This window comes from Tenrec ecaudatus, chromosome 11 (genome assembly GCF_050624435.1).
Source record: "Tenrec ecaudatus isolate mTenEca1 chromosome 11, mTenEca1.hap1, whole genome shotgun sequence".
NCBI classification, from domain to species: domain Eukaryota; kingdom Metazoa; phylum Chordata; class Mammalia; order Afrosoricida; family Tenrecidae; genus Tenrec; species Tenrec ecaudatus.
The window spans coordinates 11,130,152-11,148,525 of NC_134540.1; the positions used below are offsets into that span (position 1 = coordinate 11,130,152).

An 18,374-nucleotide genomic window follows, 5' to 3' on the forward strand; every position below is an offset into this window, starting at 1 on the left:
AGATTCTATTTCTTTCCCGAGACTTTCAGTGTTTTCCTTATTTATTTCAAGCATGTTCATAAAGCTCGCTGAAGCATTTTTAAAAAATCATTATCATTTACAGTCTTTGTTGATGACTCTAAAATTTGTTGTCGTGCAGTTGGCGTTTATGATTCTATTTCAGTTTGAGATCTTTCTGGTTCTTGGTATGATGAGTGATTCTCAATCAATATGGGCCTCTAAGGGCAGCAGGTGGGCTCCCAGTTCCTGCTGGGAATGCTGGGTGTCCCTGCTTCTCGTCTCCCTGGATACCATATTGGAGGTAGCTTTGTTACCACTGCGTGAGGGGAATGTCCTGATCGCATAGGCCGCCTCTGACCCCTCCACAGCAGGGGAGAGGACACGCTTACGTTGGGGCTGGGTGGCCATGCAGGATTCCCATGTGTTCTGCACTCACACCATGCAGAGGTTGGGGTGGGGCTGACCCAATACCAGCCTGAGATCAAAGCTTCAACTTCCAGCCTGGTCTTCTCTGGTACCACCCCAGCAGGGGTTTTGAGGTGGCTCTCTAGTGTCTTACAAGAATGGAGGTTTAGGCTCCCCACTTGGCCTTAGCTGGCACGCTGTTTTTGTTGTTCGTTGCCATGGAGTTGACTCTGACTCATGGCAACGCCACGTGTGCAGAATCAAACTGTCCCATAAGGTTTCCGAGGCCAGGACCTTTCCGAAGCGGGTCACCAGGCCTGTCTTCTGATACTGCTGGATGGAACTGCCAACCTGTCGGCTAGCCGTCCTTCAGCACTGGGTGGTGTGTGCTGCTGGAGTATAACAGTCTCTGTAGTGTTGTCGTTGTGTTTTCTTTTGTTAATCTTGCTAGGATTTCCTTGTTGTTTTGTTCTGTGCCCAAGAGTGCTCTCTGGTTGTCCTCATCTCCAACCCCGCGTCTGAGAGTGCTCTCTGGTTGTCCTCATCTCCAACCCCGCGTCTGAGAGTGCTCTCTGGTTGTCCTCATCTTCAACCTGCGTCTGAGAGTGCTCTCTGGTTGTCCTCATCTTCAACCCCGCGTCTGAGAGTGCTCTCTGGTTGTCCTCATCTCCAACCCCGCGTCTGAGAGTGCTCTCTGGTTGTCCTCATCTTCAACCTGCGTCTGAGAGTGCTCTCTGGTTGTCCTCATCTTCAACCCCGCGTCTGAGAGTGCTCTCTGGTTGTCCTCATCTCCAACCCCGCGTCTGAGAGTGCTCTCTGGTTGTCCTCATTTTCAACCCCGCGTCTGAGAGTGCTCTCTGGTTGTCCTCAGCTTCAACCCCGCGTCTGAGAGTACTCTCTGGTTGTCCTCATCTTCAACCCCGCGTCCGAGGGTGCTCTCTGGTTGTCCTCATCTTCAACCCCGCGTCCGAGGGTGCTCTCTGGTTGTCCTCAGCTTCAACCCCGCGTCTGAGAGTACTCTCTGGTTGTCCTCATCTTCAACCCCGCGTCTGAGAGTGCTCTCTGGTTGTCCTCATCTCCAACCCCGCGTCCGAGAGTGCTCTCTGGTTGTCCTCATCTCCAACCCCGCGTCTGAGAGTGCTCTCTGGTTGTCCTCATCTTCAACCTGCGTCTGAGAGTGCTCTCTGGTTGTCCTCATCTCCAACGCCGCGTCTGAGAGTGCTCTCTGGTTGTCCTCATCTTCAACCTGCGTCTGAGAGTGCTCTCTGGTTGTCCTCATCTTCAACCCCACGTCCAAGAGTGCTCTCTGGTTGTCCTCATCTTCAACCCCACGTCCAAGAGTGCTCTCTGGTTGTCCTCATCTTCAACCTGCGTCTGAGAGTGCTCTCTGGTTGTCCTCATCTCCAACCCCGCGTTTGAGAGTGCTCTCTGGTTGTCCTCATCTTCAACCTGCGTCTGAGAGTGCTCTCTGGTTGTCCTCATCTTCAACCTGCGTCTGAGAGTGCTCTCTGGTTGTCCTCATCTTCAACCCCACGTCCAAGAGTGCTCTCTGGTTGTCCTCATCTTCAACCCCACGTCCAAGAGTGCTCTCTGGTTGTCCTCATCTTCAACCTGCGTCTGAGAGTGCTCTCTGGTTGTCCTCATCTTCAACCCCGCGTCTGAGAGTGCTCTCTGGTTGTCCTCATCTTCAACCCCGCGTCCGAGAGACGGGAATCGATGAGAGAACTCGCCATCATGTCCTTGGGTCCCAAGGTCCTTAGCCAGGGAGCCTGATTCTCTCTCCACCCTTCTAATACTGGCTTTATATTTAATGTCCACAGTGTCATTGTGCTTACAATATCTATTCTTTCTCCTATACTTTCATCACCTACCTAAAGCTTATGTCTGTTTTATTTTTAAAGCTAATATTCTTTTTTTGTTGTTGTTGCTTTTCAGGAGTTTTTTTCCTTTTAAAAAATCATTTTATTGGGACATCACAATCCATACATCCATCTATTGTGTCAAGCACATTTGTACATTTATTGCCATCATCATTCTCAAAACATTTGCTTTTTACCTGAGCCATTGGTATCAGCTCCTCATTGTTCCCCCATCATGCTCCCCACTCTCTCATGAACCCTTGATAATTTATAAATTATTATTTTGTCATATCTTACACTGTCAGACATCTCCCTTCACCCACTTTTCTGTTATCTGTCCCCCAGGGATATGGTTATATGTAAATCCTTGTAATTGGTTCCCTCTTTCTACCCCACCTTCCTTTCACCCTCCCGTATCACCTCTCTCAGCACTGGTCCTGAAGGGATAATCTGTCCTGGATTCCCTGTTTCCAGTTCTTTTCTATACCAGTGTACATCCTCTGGTTCAGCCGGATTTGTAAGGTCAAATTGGAATCATGATAGTGGGGGTGGGGGTTAGGGCAGGGAGAAAGCATTTAGGAACTAGAGGAAAGTTGTATGTTTCATCATTGCTACACTGCACCCTGACTGGCTCGTTTCTTCCCCGAGACCCTTCTGTAAGGGGATGTCCAGTTGCCTACAGATGGGCTTTGGGTTCCCAATCTGCACTACCCCTCATTCACAACGGTATGATTTCTTGTTCTTTGATGCCTGATACCTCATCCCTTTGACACCTTGTGATCGCACAGGCTGGTGTGCTTCTTTCATGTGGGCTTTGTTGCTTCTGAGCTAGATGGCCATTTGTTTACCTTCAAGCTTTTAAGACCCCAGACGCTATATCTTTTGATAGCCGGGCACCATCAGCTTTCTTCACATTTACTTATGCACCCACTTTGTCTTCAGCTAATCTAATTCTTGAAGGTTAAGGGACAGCCATTATGTGGCATACATGGCCTGTGGGCAGAGGAGGGCTGTGGAATCCTTAGCATTTTCAAGGCAGTGACCTTTAGGAAGTAGATCACCAGGCCCGTCTTCCAGGGCGCCCTTGGGCAGGTTGAACCCTCAAACTCTTAACGAGTAGTCAAGCAGTTAGCCATTTGTGCCACTAGGGGCTTCTATACACTGAATAACCTGTTGATAGTCAATAAATATTTAAACTCTCAAACTATACTTGGTTTGCGGTTAGAGAGAAGAAACAGTAGAGGGAATTTTTGCTGAGAGTTGAAATTTAATTGAAGTGGTAGGATAAAAATACATAAAGACATAGTTTCTAAAATAAGGCTATTATGCAGGCAAAGTTCCAACTGCACCAAATAAAAATGAAAAGCAAGTTACACAGAAATAGAAAGAATTAAGTAAGAATAATTGGGCAAATTAACAAGTAGGATTGAGATTATTTTGAAGTGGAAGAAAGAAGGCAGTATAGAAATGGTGAAACAACAGCACTGTTCAAAAAGCACATTGAGCATAATAAACATATGTCATAAAAGATAATGCACAATTAACCATGCTACAAAAATTAAAACTATATTAATGATTAAATACTCCACAAATATTACCTTTCACGTTCCATTTGCCTTAGAGTATCATTTTTTATAGCTTCAATCACTAAGTTAGTATGAGGGTCATCCTGGAGAAATAAAATTGGGGGGGAAATGAGTCATCTAGAAGCAAACAGTAAGAATTTGCATTTATAATTAACCTTAGCACTAACTCATAGTATAAAACGGAGCAATAAAATCTTCCTAAATGATCCTCTCTTGGGCAGAGTAGACCAATTTTTTCCCCTTCATATTTGTGATGACCTGCTGAGCTGCCGCTGTTTCTGAACAGCGGATAAAAAAGGCTGGCAGGAAAAGGACCAGAGATGAGGGGCTTGCTCCTGTTCGTGGAGAAGGTCCAGGGCTGGATCTGAGCCAGACACTGACCCTCACAACACAGACACCGGAGACCAAACTGAAACAGGTAGGAGTGACAGCCTGTAGTCCCAAGCGTCTGATGAGCTCTGGAGATTATTGCAATTGTCTTTGGAGATTCCCAAGGGAATCTTGAATGACAGCAAGATAAGCATAATTCCTTAGGAGGAAGTTTCATAATGGTCGGAAAACTACATTCATGAGAAAAAAAACTAAGAAAGTTGCCATGAGGAATTTTCCATCAAAATGTACCTGTTCATTCTTTGATGGGTAGCAAGCAAACCCTAAATCCTCATCTTGTCCCTTCTGATTTGGTTCCTAAAAGTCCAAGAACCAGTGGAAAGGAACACAGTTTGAGGCCCCTAGGGATACCAAGCCTGCCATTTTGATGTGACATAAATATGAGAGTGAAGAATTGACATAAATATGAGACATAAATATGAGAGTGAAGAATTGTTTTGGAAGAGTTAGGCAGAAACACTGTCTCCAGCAGTGTGTAGGCCTAGATGGTGCATAGGTCAAAAACCAATAGCTTCACATTTTGATATTTTAATAAAGGCTCCTGTGATTTTTGTAGCAAAAAGAGAAAGAAAAACTCCATTATCTTTTCGTTTTACTCACAAACTTTTTGAGAAAGGTACAAGGTATGGCTGCTCGTACAAATTTGTAGTACTGTAAATTATGAGCTCAAATGTCAATATGATCATGACCATCAATTGTTTAGGGCAATCCTTGTAGCCTCTACTAAGAACATAGATGATGTTTCTGCAACATGTATTATTTCATCTCATTGTGAGAGCAAAATATACTAGCAGCCATTTACTCAGTTCTTAACTACATTGCAAGACTTTTAAAGTAATTTACACGAATTAACTCATTTATGAGGACATAACAACACTATAATGTAGGTTATTGTTAGTAGCCCATTTTACATATAAAGAATCGAGGCACAGAGTTTAATTACTCCGTGGTAGAGTCAGGCAGTCTGGGGTCATAGCCTAGCCTCTAACCACTATTCTAAAATACACGTGCAGGAAACACAATTAAATTCAACTATATAAAGTGAATGCTACCCTACAGTTTTGATCTACAAAGGCAAATGCATATATATTGACTAACTATGAAAGAGTATGTGTAAAAATCTGGATGATATTTGAAAAACAGTAGGAGAGGAAAGACTTTCTCTCGTTGTTTCAGAAACGATTGTTTCCATCTTGGTTTCGACTTTCTAATGTGCACGTGTCTGTGTTTATTACGTAAGATTCTCCCAGCTCTTTGAACAGTACGGCTTTGGATAGCTGAGCACACTGCAGTGCTCTCGGTCTAAGGACAGGGTCGTCTTTTCCTTCTTCCCGTGTGGCTCACGTCCCTCTGCTGAGACGTTGACTACAAAGGGCCCTGAAAAGGTTTGGGGGACTTTCTCTGTCAAGGAACGACTCTTACAGTTTTTTTGGTCTTGGTTTTTACATTCTTCAGTCTGTTTTAACAGTAATCGTCAGCCCATTTCGAGCTTGGTTCAAATGACAACGAAGCACACCTCACTGACACAACACATTGATGGAGGGCTGGTAGCCACCTGTCAGGTCACTGCTTCAGCGTTCCTCCTTCTGGGAGCAGGAACCCCCCGAGAACGCAGAGTTGGCCACCTAGCAGCCTTCATACTCACGCTTGGTGAAATATATTTATCATCTTCGTCAACTTCTAGTGGAACTGCGATCAGCTTTTGGAACGCCTTCTTCATTTTCTCGCGGTCACCAACAGCGAAATAGCTGAGGATCAGGTTGAAGCCAGCCTTCAGATTTGGCGCCATGCTCATTATGTGCTCAAATGAATTGATTGCATCCGAGTACTGGCCGGTCTTAATAAACGTCACTCCAATGTTCTGCATGATTTTAATCCTAACGCAAGAGAAGCACAAGGTGAGTTTTAAAAGTCTGAACTCTTTGAGTCCGGCCTTCAGGGCCTGGAATCCCACACACTACCCTTCCTCCTCCTCTTTTCCACTGTTTAAAACATTGCTAACGTTTCATTAGGCATCATTTAATGTAGACACTATAAAACTCACTTGTAAGTGTATGATTCAGTGATTATCACTGCATTTACACAGTTTCACAGCCATGACCACAATCTTATTTTACGTAATTTCCAACATCCTACAGTGAAAGCCTGTACCAATTGGCACCCCTAACCCTAACCAACCACGAATCTAACGTGTTTGCACATAAATGGAACCCTGCACAATGTGGTCTGCTCTCCTGTGTCTGACTTTGACTCAACATTTTACTGATTTTCAAGGTTCACCCATGGTGTAAGCATGTCTCAGTGCTTCCTTTTTTATTGCCGACTAGTATGGACATCACACACTTTGTTTCGCCATTGCCTAGTTGAGGAACGTTTAGTTTGCTTCCACTTCTTTTGGGCCTTTTTTCTTTTTCACTTTTGATTGTGATTGAGGAGAAGGTTTATGGAGTAGATTATTAGTTTTACATTAGAAACTATAGATATTTTGGTTTGACTTATCTACAGTATTTTAATTCCTATCACATCCCATTTTCTCCATTTCCTATTTCGATTCCCTTGTTTCCTAACCCTGTGAAATTTGTCCGTGAGCAAATACTTCCCTTTTGATCTTAAAAAAATATTTTTAAATTAAAAGTTCACTTTATTGGGGGCTCTTACAACTCTTACAACAATCCATACATCAATTGTATCAAGCATATTTGCACATATATTGCCATCATTCTTTTCTAAGCATTTCAAAGCCCTCGGTACAAGCTCCTCTTTTTTCCTCCCCCCCCACTCTCATGACCCCTTGATAAATGATAAATTATTATTATTTCCATATCTTACACCAACCGCTATCTCCCTTCTCCCATGGTTTCTATTGTTTGTCCCCCTGGAGGAGTGTGTGTGTGTGTGTGTGTGTGTGTGTGTTTATGTGTCAATCATTGTGATCTGTTCCCCCTTCCTCCCCTCCTCTCCCACCTTTCCCCTACCCTTCTGGTATTGCTATTCCCATTCCTGTCCCTGGAGTCTGTCCAATTCTTAACTATTATGAGTAATGCTGCTAAGAACATTTGCAAACAAGCTTTTGTAACATGTTTAACTTTTTCTTGGGTTTATATCTAGGAGTGAAATTTCTGTTGTATGGCACATAGGTGCTTCATCTTTTAAGAAACGTCCTACCTCACAAAGCAGCTGTACTATTTTACACATCCAATGTAAGGGCTCCAGTTTCTCCGTGTCCACACCAACACTTGCTGTTGTCTGTCTTTCCTATCACACCCATTCCACTGGATGTGATTTCATTTTATTTCTAATCAAACCTCAGTGTAATCCCTGTTTCTAAAAATTCATTTATTCTCTGATCACATCATGAACACTGTGACTTCCCTGGCCCTTCACGTGCTGTTCCCTTTGTCTGGAATGTTCCTTCTTTCCCTAAGTAATCTATCTCATGCAGCCTTCTTGACCATTCTGGTTCTCAGTGTTTATCCCCTCGAGCCAACTGCTCTAGCCCTTCAATTACTGTCTCAATTATGAAGCGCCTTACACACGTCTTCTTCTAAACTGCCCAAATCCTAACCCTCAACTCGGTTAAAAGTACTTCATGGGCATTATATCTCAGAGCTGTTTTGTGACAATAGATCGGTTGCTGATAATAATAAAGTATCCTGTACAATGGACAGCATATCATCAAATGGACATCTAAATCGTTTTTTCAGAGAGGAAATCCACCTAGAGGGACAATATGGTCAAATGTCCTATGCTCCTCTCTTAGCACCAGACCACAGGTAAGTTACTATTGCTCTGATGATGTGCTCATAGGAGCTCTTCTTATCCTGTGCTCTTCTGTGGAGATCCAGGTCCTCCCCTCATGCTTTGATTTCACTCTCAAGCTCCGGCAAGGGCATAAAGAACTAGAACGTTCTAGCCTTGCATACCGGGGTCTACTGTATTCTGGGAGACTGCAGTTTTATTTTATAACCCCATAACATTATGATGTTCATGGTCTGCACAGTTAGTCCCTAGGTAGGGAAACAGGCTATTTTCCCCCCTCCCATTTAATCATGTCTTATGTCTTTTACGTTAGCGGTTACACAAATGTTTGCAAGTAGCTACAAGGAAACAGATCAAAACACTACATTTAGGACATAAATCTGAAACCTCTTATGTAGAAACACCTCCAAACATTGACCCACTCATAAAAGGTCAGAAGCATTTTGTAGGTTCTAAACAAAAACACACAACAAACACTAACCTGATTTTATAAAATTATCACAAACTTACCTCATTTCTTTATGGACACTTGGAATCTGATCTAATGCCATCCGGTAGAACTTAATGGCTTTGGAGTAATTTCTCTGCTTTAAATAAATATTTCCCATATTCACCTTTAGTCTTCCTAATTAAAATAAAAATAGTAAATGTATAATATTCTAGGGTGGGTTTCCCCTCTCCCCACTTTTTCTGAAGTCGTTTAGTTGACTAACTCATATTTTTGGATACTTTTTTCAACATGCAAAGTTTTAGATACTACCTAGAGTCCAGCTTTAAAACAGTCACACTATTTTCACATATGTGCACACCATTCTGTGAGGAAGTAGAGTTGAAGACTGATGAGCCATGAAACTATGACTGGAAAACAATTGATTTAGATCAGTGTTTCCCAAATTGAGTGATATAAGCCCTATAGGGGTGCTGGAGCGATCCTTGGGGGCTGCAGACACAAGTAGCTACATTGTATCCTGGATGACGGGCTACAGCACAAAGTTTTTCCTGAACAGGTGGTGGTAGGCCAAGCAGTGTGGGAGCCCATGATTTGGATTATATAAAAGTCATTCTTTTAAGAAAAATGTGGGGCTTAAAAAGAGGTTCAGACATTTAAAATTCAATATGATCGTGCAGTATTCATTTTAATATGGCATTACAGAAAATGATTTCAATGAACTCTAATACAACTACCAAGAAATTAGAGACTATAGAAGTTAGCCCTCCTGGGGATCTTTTCATGTCCGGGAAAGCAGGTTCGATCGGGAGCCCCAAATTGGTACAGATGGCTACCACGTTTGGCTGCAAACTGGAAAGCTGAAAGTTCAAGTTCATTGGAGGGGAAGGCCTGGTGATGTACACCTCAGAAAAGAGCCATGAAAACCCTCCGGGGCTCTGTGCTGGTGGGACACACACTGGGATGTTCTATGTTAGATTAGACTTGACAACAACCAGTCACGGATTACTTTTGGCAGGATATCTTATAGCAACTGAGCATTTCAGTTTTATTTGTGTGCATTCTCATATAGATAACATTTTTTAAGCAGAACAGTCCCATCATAAATAGAAATTTGCTTAACGAATAATTCACTTAATCATACCAAAAGAAACCCAAATTCACTGCCATCGAGTCAATTCTGACTCACAGAGACCGTACAGGGCAGAGTAACTGTAGGCTGTAAATCTCCATGTGAACAGCCAGCCTCAACTTTCTCCATGGAGCAGCTGGTGGGTTCAAACCGCTGACCTTGTGGTTAGCAGCTCAGGGTGTAGTCCACTGAGTCACCAGGGCTCTTTTATTTTGTTATAATGAAGCAGAAAGTGAGGACAGATGTCAGTATCACAAAAACTCCAGTTTTCCGAAAACACCGGTCCTCTACACATACCTGCGTTGCTAAACATCTTGTTTTTCACGATCACTTGGTATGTGTTCAGGGCTTCGGCATACATTTCATTCGCTGAATATTGACTGGCCAAGTTGAAAAGGACCTAAGGAGGAAAACGTGCCCCCAACACCATAATGACTACTGCCTGTAATATTTCTAGATATTAAAATCCTACAACAAAGTTCCCTGTTTATATTAGGATATCTAACAAATTGGGGGTGGGTTACACAGAAATAAAATAGCTGGTATCCAAATGAGCAACAACATTAAGATCAGGAGATCTGACCTCTAAATTTCACCTTCATTTTCTAGGTATTCATCTCACTGAAATATTATTTGCCTATCAATCTCAAGATGGCCTATAAAGAATACGTGCATATTACTATTCCTGGTGGTGAAAATAACTAAATTGACTTTATAAATAGACATAAAGCAGCATGGAAATTATCTTGAGCCTTAAATTTTATCAGGGAAACACTTTATAGCATTTTTCCATATACAAAATTATAATTTGAATCATATTTTTCAAGGTAAAAATTATCATATTATTCCTTAATCAAAAGATCCCATGCTATTTTGAAATATTCACTACAAACAGTAACCATTTTTTTGTTTTTTTAACGTTTTATTAGGGACTCATACAACTGTTATAGCAATCCATACATCCATCAACTGTATAAAGCACATCTGTGCATGCTTTGCCCTCATCATTCTCAAAGCATTTGCTCTCCACTTAAGCCCTTTGCATCAAGTCCTCTTTTTTCCCCCCTCCCTCCCCGCTCCCCCTACCCTTATGAGCCCTTGATAATTTATAAATTATTATTTTATATCTTGACCTATCCGGTGTCTCCCTTCACCCCCTTTTCTGTTGTCCGTCCCCCAGGGAGGAGGTCACATGTAGATCCTTGTAATCGGATCCCTCTTTCCAACCCACTCACCCTCTACCCCCCCAGTATCGCCCCTCACAGTCCTGGTCCTGAAGGTATCATCCACCCTGGATTCCCTGTGCCTCCAGCTCCTATCTGCACCAGTGTACAACCGCTGCTTTACCCAGACTTGCAAGGTAGAATTCAGATCATGGTAGTGGGTAGGGAGGAAGCATTTAGGAACTGGAGGAAAGCTGTATTCTTCATCAGTGCTACGTCGCACCCTGACTGACTCATCTCCTCCTCTAGATCCCCCTGCAAGGGTATCTCCAGTGGGTGACAAATGGGTTTTGGGTCTCTACTCTGCACTTCCCCCTTCATTCACTATGGTAAGATTTTTTTTTTTGATGATGCCTTATACCTGATCCCTTCAACACCTCGTGATTGCACAGGCTGGTATGCTTCTTCCATGTGGGCTTTGTTGCTTCTGAGCTAGATGGCTGCTTGTTCACCTTCAAGCCTTTAAGACCCCAGACATTATCTCTTTTGATAGCCGGGCACCATCAGCTTTCTTCGCCACATTTGCTTATGCACCCGTTTGTCCTCAGTGATCGTATCATGGAGGTGTGCACCCAATGATATGATTTTTTTGTTCTTTGATGCCTGATAACTGATCCCTTTGGAACCATGTGATCACACAGGCTGGTGTGTTCTTCCATGTGGGCTTTGTTGCTTCTGAGCTAGATGGCCGCTTGTTTATCTTCAAGCCTTTAAGACCCCAGATGCTATCTCTTTTGATAGCCGGGCATCATCAGTTTTCTTCCCCACATTTGCTTGTTCACCCGCTTTGGCTTCAGTGGTTGTGTCGGGAGGGTGAGCATCATAGAATGCCAATTTAATAGAAGAAAGTATTCATGCATTGAGGGAGTGCTTGAGTAGAGGCCCAAGGTCCTTCCGCCACCTTAATACTAAACCATTTTTAAGATGCCTCTTATTCAAAGTTTCAAATGGCCTTTCCCTCAATTTATTTAGCTTTTAAAGTTTCTTCCACTGAAAAAATATCTTTTTAAAGATCTTGGAAATTTTCAGAATTAAAAATATTTTGCTAGAAATGAAGGGTGTTAGGTTTTTTTCAACATCCCCCCCTTTTTTTTTTAACAAATCATTTTATTGAGGGTTCTTACAGCTCTTATCACAGTCCAAACATATATCCATGGTCTCTGTACATGTTGCCATCATCATTTTCAAAACATTTTCCTTCTACTTGAGGCCTTGGTATCGGCTCCTCATTTTTTCCCTCCCTTCCCCAACCTCCCACTCTCATGAACCCTTGATAATTTATAAATTATTATTTTTTTCATGTCTTACACCAATTGCTGTCTCCCTTCACCTACTTTTCTGTTGTCTGTCCCTCTGGGAGGAGGTTATATGTAGATCATTGTGATTGGTTCCCCTTTACCCCTTCCTTCCCTTTCCCTTCCTGGTATTGCTACTCTCATTATTGGTCCTGAGGGGTTTAGATGTCCTGGATTTCCTGCGTTTCCACCTCTAATCTGTACCAGTGTACATGTTCTGCTCTAGCCAGATTTTCAAGGTAAAATTGGGGTCATGATTTGGGGATGGGGGCATTAAAAACGAGAGGGAAGTTTTATGTTTCGTTGGTGCTATACTGCATCTTGACTGGCTTGTCTCTTCCTTGTGGCCCTTCTGACAGGGAATGTCCAATTGACTACTGAGGTCTTGGGATCTCCACTCTGCATGCCCCCTCAATCACACTGATATGATTTTTGTTTTTTTGGGGGGTCTTTGATGCCTGATATCTGATTCCATCGATACCTCATACCAACGAAAGACAAGAGTGCCATGTACTAAGGTTTACTGTTATTGTAATTCTGGGTACCTGGTGCCCAATAAGACTGGGGTGGGCACAAGAATGAAAAAAGCAAAAAGACTATTAGGAACCACACAGCAAAGCCAGGATAATTTTCCTCAGCGGGCATTTCAATACTTACCGAGTAAGTCAAGTCCAAGTTGATGTTTTCTGGGGTTGTAACTTGTTCTCGTTGTCTTACTAGCACTCTCTCTTTCCTCCCGGCATCTTTTGCCTTTTCAAGGGCCTGCAAGAAAAATTGTGCTTTGTAAATGCCCCTGAAGTCTTCATCAAATTTTAAGTATTTGCAAAATACCTATTCTAGTTATGAGTTCCCTTCCCCTCCACGGGTTCTCCAGGTTCATCCTCGGTGTTGCCATAAACTCCATGAGAAACAACAGAACCTGGGTATTTGGTTTAAACTTCAGTGTACCATCCTAACGATGCCTATGGGGCAGCACGCCTGCTGAAGCAGAGCGGAGCAGAGGTCAGACGGAAGAGAAGGGCTTGGGGTATTCCCCAGGGCAGCGGTCTTCTCCTTCGAACAGTAGCCTCCTAGGAAGGCAGGAATGCTTTGCAGGGACCAGCAGGTGGACTCTCTTACCTGGAATCAATTTCCACATCCTCAACTTCCAACAAAATCTCTCTCTGCAGTCATCTGAGATGTGCTTGGGGTGCCGGAGTCTATCCCATCTCTTCCTCAACCTTTCCTCTTCCCGTTTTGTGAAAGAGAAGCCCCTTTACCTACCCTATGACCCTGATATTCCTTCTCTGGATTTACCAAAGGGTAGAGAAAATGAATGTCCACCCAAAGGGTAGAACCAAGCCACAGCTAAGGTCCCAGCCATTGAGTTGATTCCAGCTCATAGCAACCCAATAGGTCAGGGTAGAACTGTCCCTGTGGGTTTCCCAGACCGTGACTACTGGAGTAGAAAGCCTTTTGGTTCTCCTGCAGAGAGGCTGGTGGGTTTGAATTTCTGACCTGGTGGTTAGTCGTCCAGCAGATAACCACACAACCGGGACTCTAGACTCATGCTCGAGTATAGGGATGTCTGTAGACAGCACTTTTGTCTCGGAGAGAGCAGCTGTTTCTCAACGTGTCGAGTGCCTCCCGACCCGGGAGTTCATCTTCTGCACTCTCTCTGGTCCATGGTCCTTCTGCTGCGATTCATAAGGGTTTGGTGGCTAATCCCTCAGAAATGGGCAGCTCATTCCTTCTCGGTAGTCTGCTCTTAGTCTGGAAGCTCCACGGACACCTGCTCACTTCGAGCAGGCCTGCTGGCCTCCCAGCGTCACAGCAACACACAGGCCCGCCCCAGAGTGACGAGGTGATGGACCAGCGATCCCAAGAACATTAAAAACACTGAGGTGACTTCACACAGCCTTGAAAATGCTATGGAGCGTAATGCTTGCTGCCCACGGATCCCATGGCCATGAGTTGGAATCCACTTGAGGGGAAACTGCTCTTTTGTTTTTGTTTTTCGCTGATCTCAGCTTTCCTCTCTTTACTTGGGAAGTTTACACTTTGAATCAACTTCCCTTAGTCCAGTTCAGTCAACGTGGAGTGTTAATAACCGGGTAAGAAGCACCAATTCTATTAATAAAATTCTATTAATACAAGTGGCCGTTTAGTTCACATTTCCGTTGATCAACTCAGGTGACCGCAGTAAGTTTGAAAGGGAGAGGGTGGTCTAGAAAAGAGAACTATGCGTTTGCAGGTTACTTGGAAGAAAACATTCCGGGGTCCCGCTTGCTGACAGCCGTCAAGTTGACTGTGACCCGGCGAGCAGACAGGACAGCGTAGAATTCTCCCCGTGGGTCTCCGAGACTGTAACTCTTCCCAGGAACAGATCGCCTCTTCTTTCTCTCGTGGAAAGGACGATGGTTTGGAATTGCTGACCTTGCCGGTTAATAGCCCACGTTATTACCTAGGCCACAGTGCTCCTGGGGCTCACGGTAGTCATTGCTTATCCTAGGAGTCTGACCCAGTAGTCACCTCACTGCAAAATTTAGTTAACACATTATAACCATTTTTCTTTTTTTAATTATAATTTTATTAGGGGCTCAGGCAATTCTTATCATTAGAACCGTTTCTCACTACTAAAATAACTACTTGGGGCAAACAAAACCACCGAAGCAGCTCATTATTTTGAGATCACAGCTTCTGAAGCACAGTTACAATTCTAGTTTCTAAAAATAATTGCTTTGGTTAAAGCCCTAGGGTCAGTCGATAGCAAAACAAAAGTATACATGCATACATGCACTTTTCTGTGTACCTAATATCTAAAGCTTGTCTGTGTAGCTGTAGGAAAACACACTCGAACATAATCACTCTGTATCATCAGAAGTCCTGAGATTTTATGAACTCACCAGTTTTAAGTCTCCACAGCTGTTGGCAACACAGCTTTCTTCTACCAGCTCGTTTACTTTCTTCTCTAATTGTCGAATCTTTTCTTCAGGACTATTAAAGGGGAAAAGAAAGTATGGTATATTTTAAGCATTAAAGCACTAATAAGAGTAAATTTTAATTTTGTTTTAATAGTGTACATCATATAAAACTTTGAGAACAGGTCATAAATAAGACACCTACATGGTATTAAAAAGCAAATTTTGAGAATGATGAGGGCAATGAATGTATAAGGGTGCTTTACTCAATTGATGTGTGTATGGATTGTGATAAGAGTTGTATGAGCTCCAATAAAATGATTTATTAAAAAAATCAAAAGCAAATTGTATATAGTTTTTAAAAACTACATTATTTATAGTGATAAGCAAAACAATAAGAGCAAAAAATAGTAACAATAATATGTGTACTCTTAATTTTTCTTCTTAGATATTTTTAAATAAGTATATCTTGTTACAGTTACAACCCTATTTAGCCTTCAAAGGAATTAACTGTTGACATCAAAATTAAACTATTTTCAAATTCAACACACCTATTCTCCACTTCTTGTTTATTAACTATCTCATTATTAGACATTTCGCATTTAAGGCAATAGTAAAAATCTGACTATTCTGTGCGTTCATGAGGGACGTTTGCTGATGATGCACGCACTGTCTGTGATCTAGTAACGCGGCGGCAAGGCTAAGGTCATGTGTCCACTTGGCTGGGCTGTGATTCTCAGTGATTGGGCAGCTATGTAATGGTGTAATTTGGCATTTCTGCAATCATACCGTCATCTTACCATTCTGGGATCTTATGTGGTCAGCCTGCCTTATTGTATAATATCAGTGATCGTATGAGCTGGTCTTTAGAAGCCAACCAGGTTGTTAAGTGAGGAGTGGGTGTAATAATGCAAGAAAATTGCTCAGAGCACCCATTCTTCTTAGAATTGATTTTACTTCTCGATCCAAGAACTAGGGATACTGTTCGCTTGCTGACACCAACCTTTTAAATATGTACCAAGTAGGCATTTGGAAAATAAAAAGCAAAATGTACGCCACCAGCAAACCAACAGAATAGTAATGTGCATACCTGTCTTCGTTTTTGGCTTCCAGAGGAGGTGCAGGGCCCCTTGACTGGCCAAGGGGGTCAAACGCAGAGCCTGCGGCACAATTCAAGAACTCACATTTGCAATCCAACATGGGTGAACATAATATGAAATTATCAATTCCTGTGTAAGTTGTCTAAATTTACCTACTAAATGGCTTAAATCATCAGTTTGTGAAATATATACACGACATTCATTGTAACTACGTCAACATCTTTATCAGGGCTTTTAATATACTTAAAAATACCATTTAAATAAAACTTGCATGTTAATATGTAAAAACCAGAATGAGACACTATCTAAGCATTTACTCTTTCTCCCACTTATCTGTGCCTGTTATGGACTCTAAATGATCAACTCTGAGTGATAATTAGATAATTGACTTTCAAATTTTCCTTAATTCTGTAATTTATTTCATAGCAATTTATGTAAAATTCGATCTAACATTTATGATCAAATTCTATTTCCGCCTTTATTGTTTAATTGGGCTACAATTTATGTAAAATAACATGTACACACTGTAACTGTCGAGCTCAGTTCATTTTCATAAACGGTTCTCTGGCGTCACTGCGGACCCAGTTAACATGAACACTGCCCTCACCACTTTTCTTTCTTAAAGGTGCGTTTAAGAACCAGCGGTATCGAGACTTGAAAATAAATGGTAATACTTATACACACACACACACAAAGAGTAAATAACAAAACCACTGGAAGAACACAAGGATTCGTAGAGACGATCGAGCAAACCTCTCAAAGCTGCTTTGGTGTAGCCGGCTGCTCTCACCGCTGTCATAGGTCTAGCAACGCCATCCTAGAAGGAGAAGAATCCATTTTCAATAGGATTCCTAACTGGGCTCCACCTCTTCTCGCCAGTCCTGCACCTGACGCGCATCTTAAAGACAGCTCGCGTTCTTGAAACTGACGGTCACCCTCTATCTGCCTAGCTCTTCTTTCTCCTCTCAAATCAGTCTTTAGCTTCCTTTCCTCCTGTACCGTTTCAATTCCTTGATTTATCAGAGCTCCCAACTTTATTTTATTTTTTTATTAATTTTTTTTCTGCTGACTGCATACGTTCATAAGCTCCCAATTTTAAAAGGTGAAAAGGAATTGATTGGTTTATTCACTACTTTTGGTTGGTTTCCTACGTGCCCTGGCGAAGCAGCACAAAAGCGGCTGTAAAGGGCAGCAGAGGGAAAATGAACCTCAGATAACTTCACCCAAGCCAACACTCAGTCCCACGCCCATGCCCCAGTGAGAGTCCATGTGAGAATGGAGAGGCCTTGCATCCAAAGATTTAAAACAGCCCAATCTGCAGCCCACAATTAAGAATGAAGGTCGCTATGCACATAGCATTTTATTTAGTAGCCCAAAGCCTCTAATACAGGGAATTAACACTGTGGTAATAACATTCCAAGTCACCAGAAAGGCCCCAGCTGAGCAGTCACACTACAGGGATACCTGAATAGCTCCCGTCATTGGCCTTCCCAGCGATGATGCCAGGGATGTCTTGGACTAGTAAACAGAAAAGTTAAAATGAGCCCTAAAGACATTTACCTATAGTTTTACAAACCGAATTGAAAAAGATTTTCATAATATTGTCAATTCCATCAGGGAGTAAATCGAATCGTTTCCCTTGTCATTTGATAAAACAAAACTCGACAGCAGCGGTCAACACAGACCATATAACCCACAGCCTTTGCAAATAGAGTCATACTGGAATACAGTCATGACCCACCATTGTTTGCCTACGGTTTGTTTATACCATTGGTTGTATTCCCGCGGCAAGTGCAGTGTTTAGCAGCGGGATTGTAAACTGTAACCTGCCAGGCCTAGGTTATCTGACCCTTAGCAGAACAAGTGTGCTGACCCTTGCTCTAAAATGCCACCCAGAACCAGACCTGCCATTTGTGATGGTCCCAAGAAAGCGCTACAAGAATTAGGAAAGGCTGCCCCAGGCTCATTCTTCCATTTTCCTCCACGTAACTGAAAATACTCGTACTTCATGTAAATGAAATTAATCCAATTCGAGGGAATCTGAGCAGGAGTGAGAGGTTTATTCCATAGGATTTTTACATAGTGTCTTTTCTCCAAAGCTCTCTGATAAAAGTATCCAAATATATGCTTCTGAAATGCATTTTCTAAGTTTTACATTTATTAGCTTTTAAAAAATGATCGAAGGTACCGTTAACACTTACATGACATATAACATGACACAAAATTATATACATGAAATGGAACTTGGTTACAGTATGTAGAAGAAAAATGAAATGA

The 18,374-nt window shown here is 42.4% G+C and overlaps 1 protein-coding gene across 2 annotated transcripts in view; it reads right to left on the reverse strand.

Annotated features, from left to right (window-relative positions):
• Positions 1-18,374, reverse strand: part of IFT88 (intraflagellar transport 88) — a 102,502-nt gene that overhangs the window by 69,826 nt on the left and 14,302 nt on the right. For both annotated transcript variants that reach the window (XM_075562850.1, XM_075562849.1), the window contains exons 5-13: positions 17,562-17,615; positions 16,851-16,914; positions 16,088-16,157; positions 14,983-15,073; positions 12,755-12,859; positions 9,877-9,979; positions 8,510-8,624; positions 5,886-6,117; positions 3,863-3,933 (exon numbers count right to left, since the gene is read on the reverse strand). In XM_075562850.1, the coding sequence (XP_075418965.1) occupies positions 3,863-3,933; positions 5,886-6,117; positions 8,510-8,624; positions 9,877-9,979; positions 12,755-12,859; positions 14,983-15,073; positions 16,088-16,157; positions 16,851-16,914; positions 17,562-17,615 (905 nt within the window). The remainder of the gene's footprint in view (positions 1-3,862; positions 3,934-5,885; positions 6,118-8,509; positions 8,625-9,876; positions 9,980-12,754; positions 12,860-14,982; positions 15,074-16,087; positions 16,158-16,850; positions 16,915-17,561; positions 17,616-18,374) is intronic.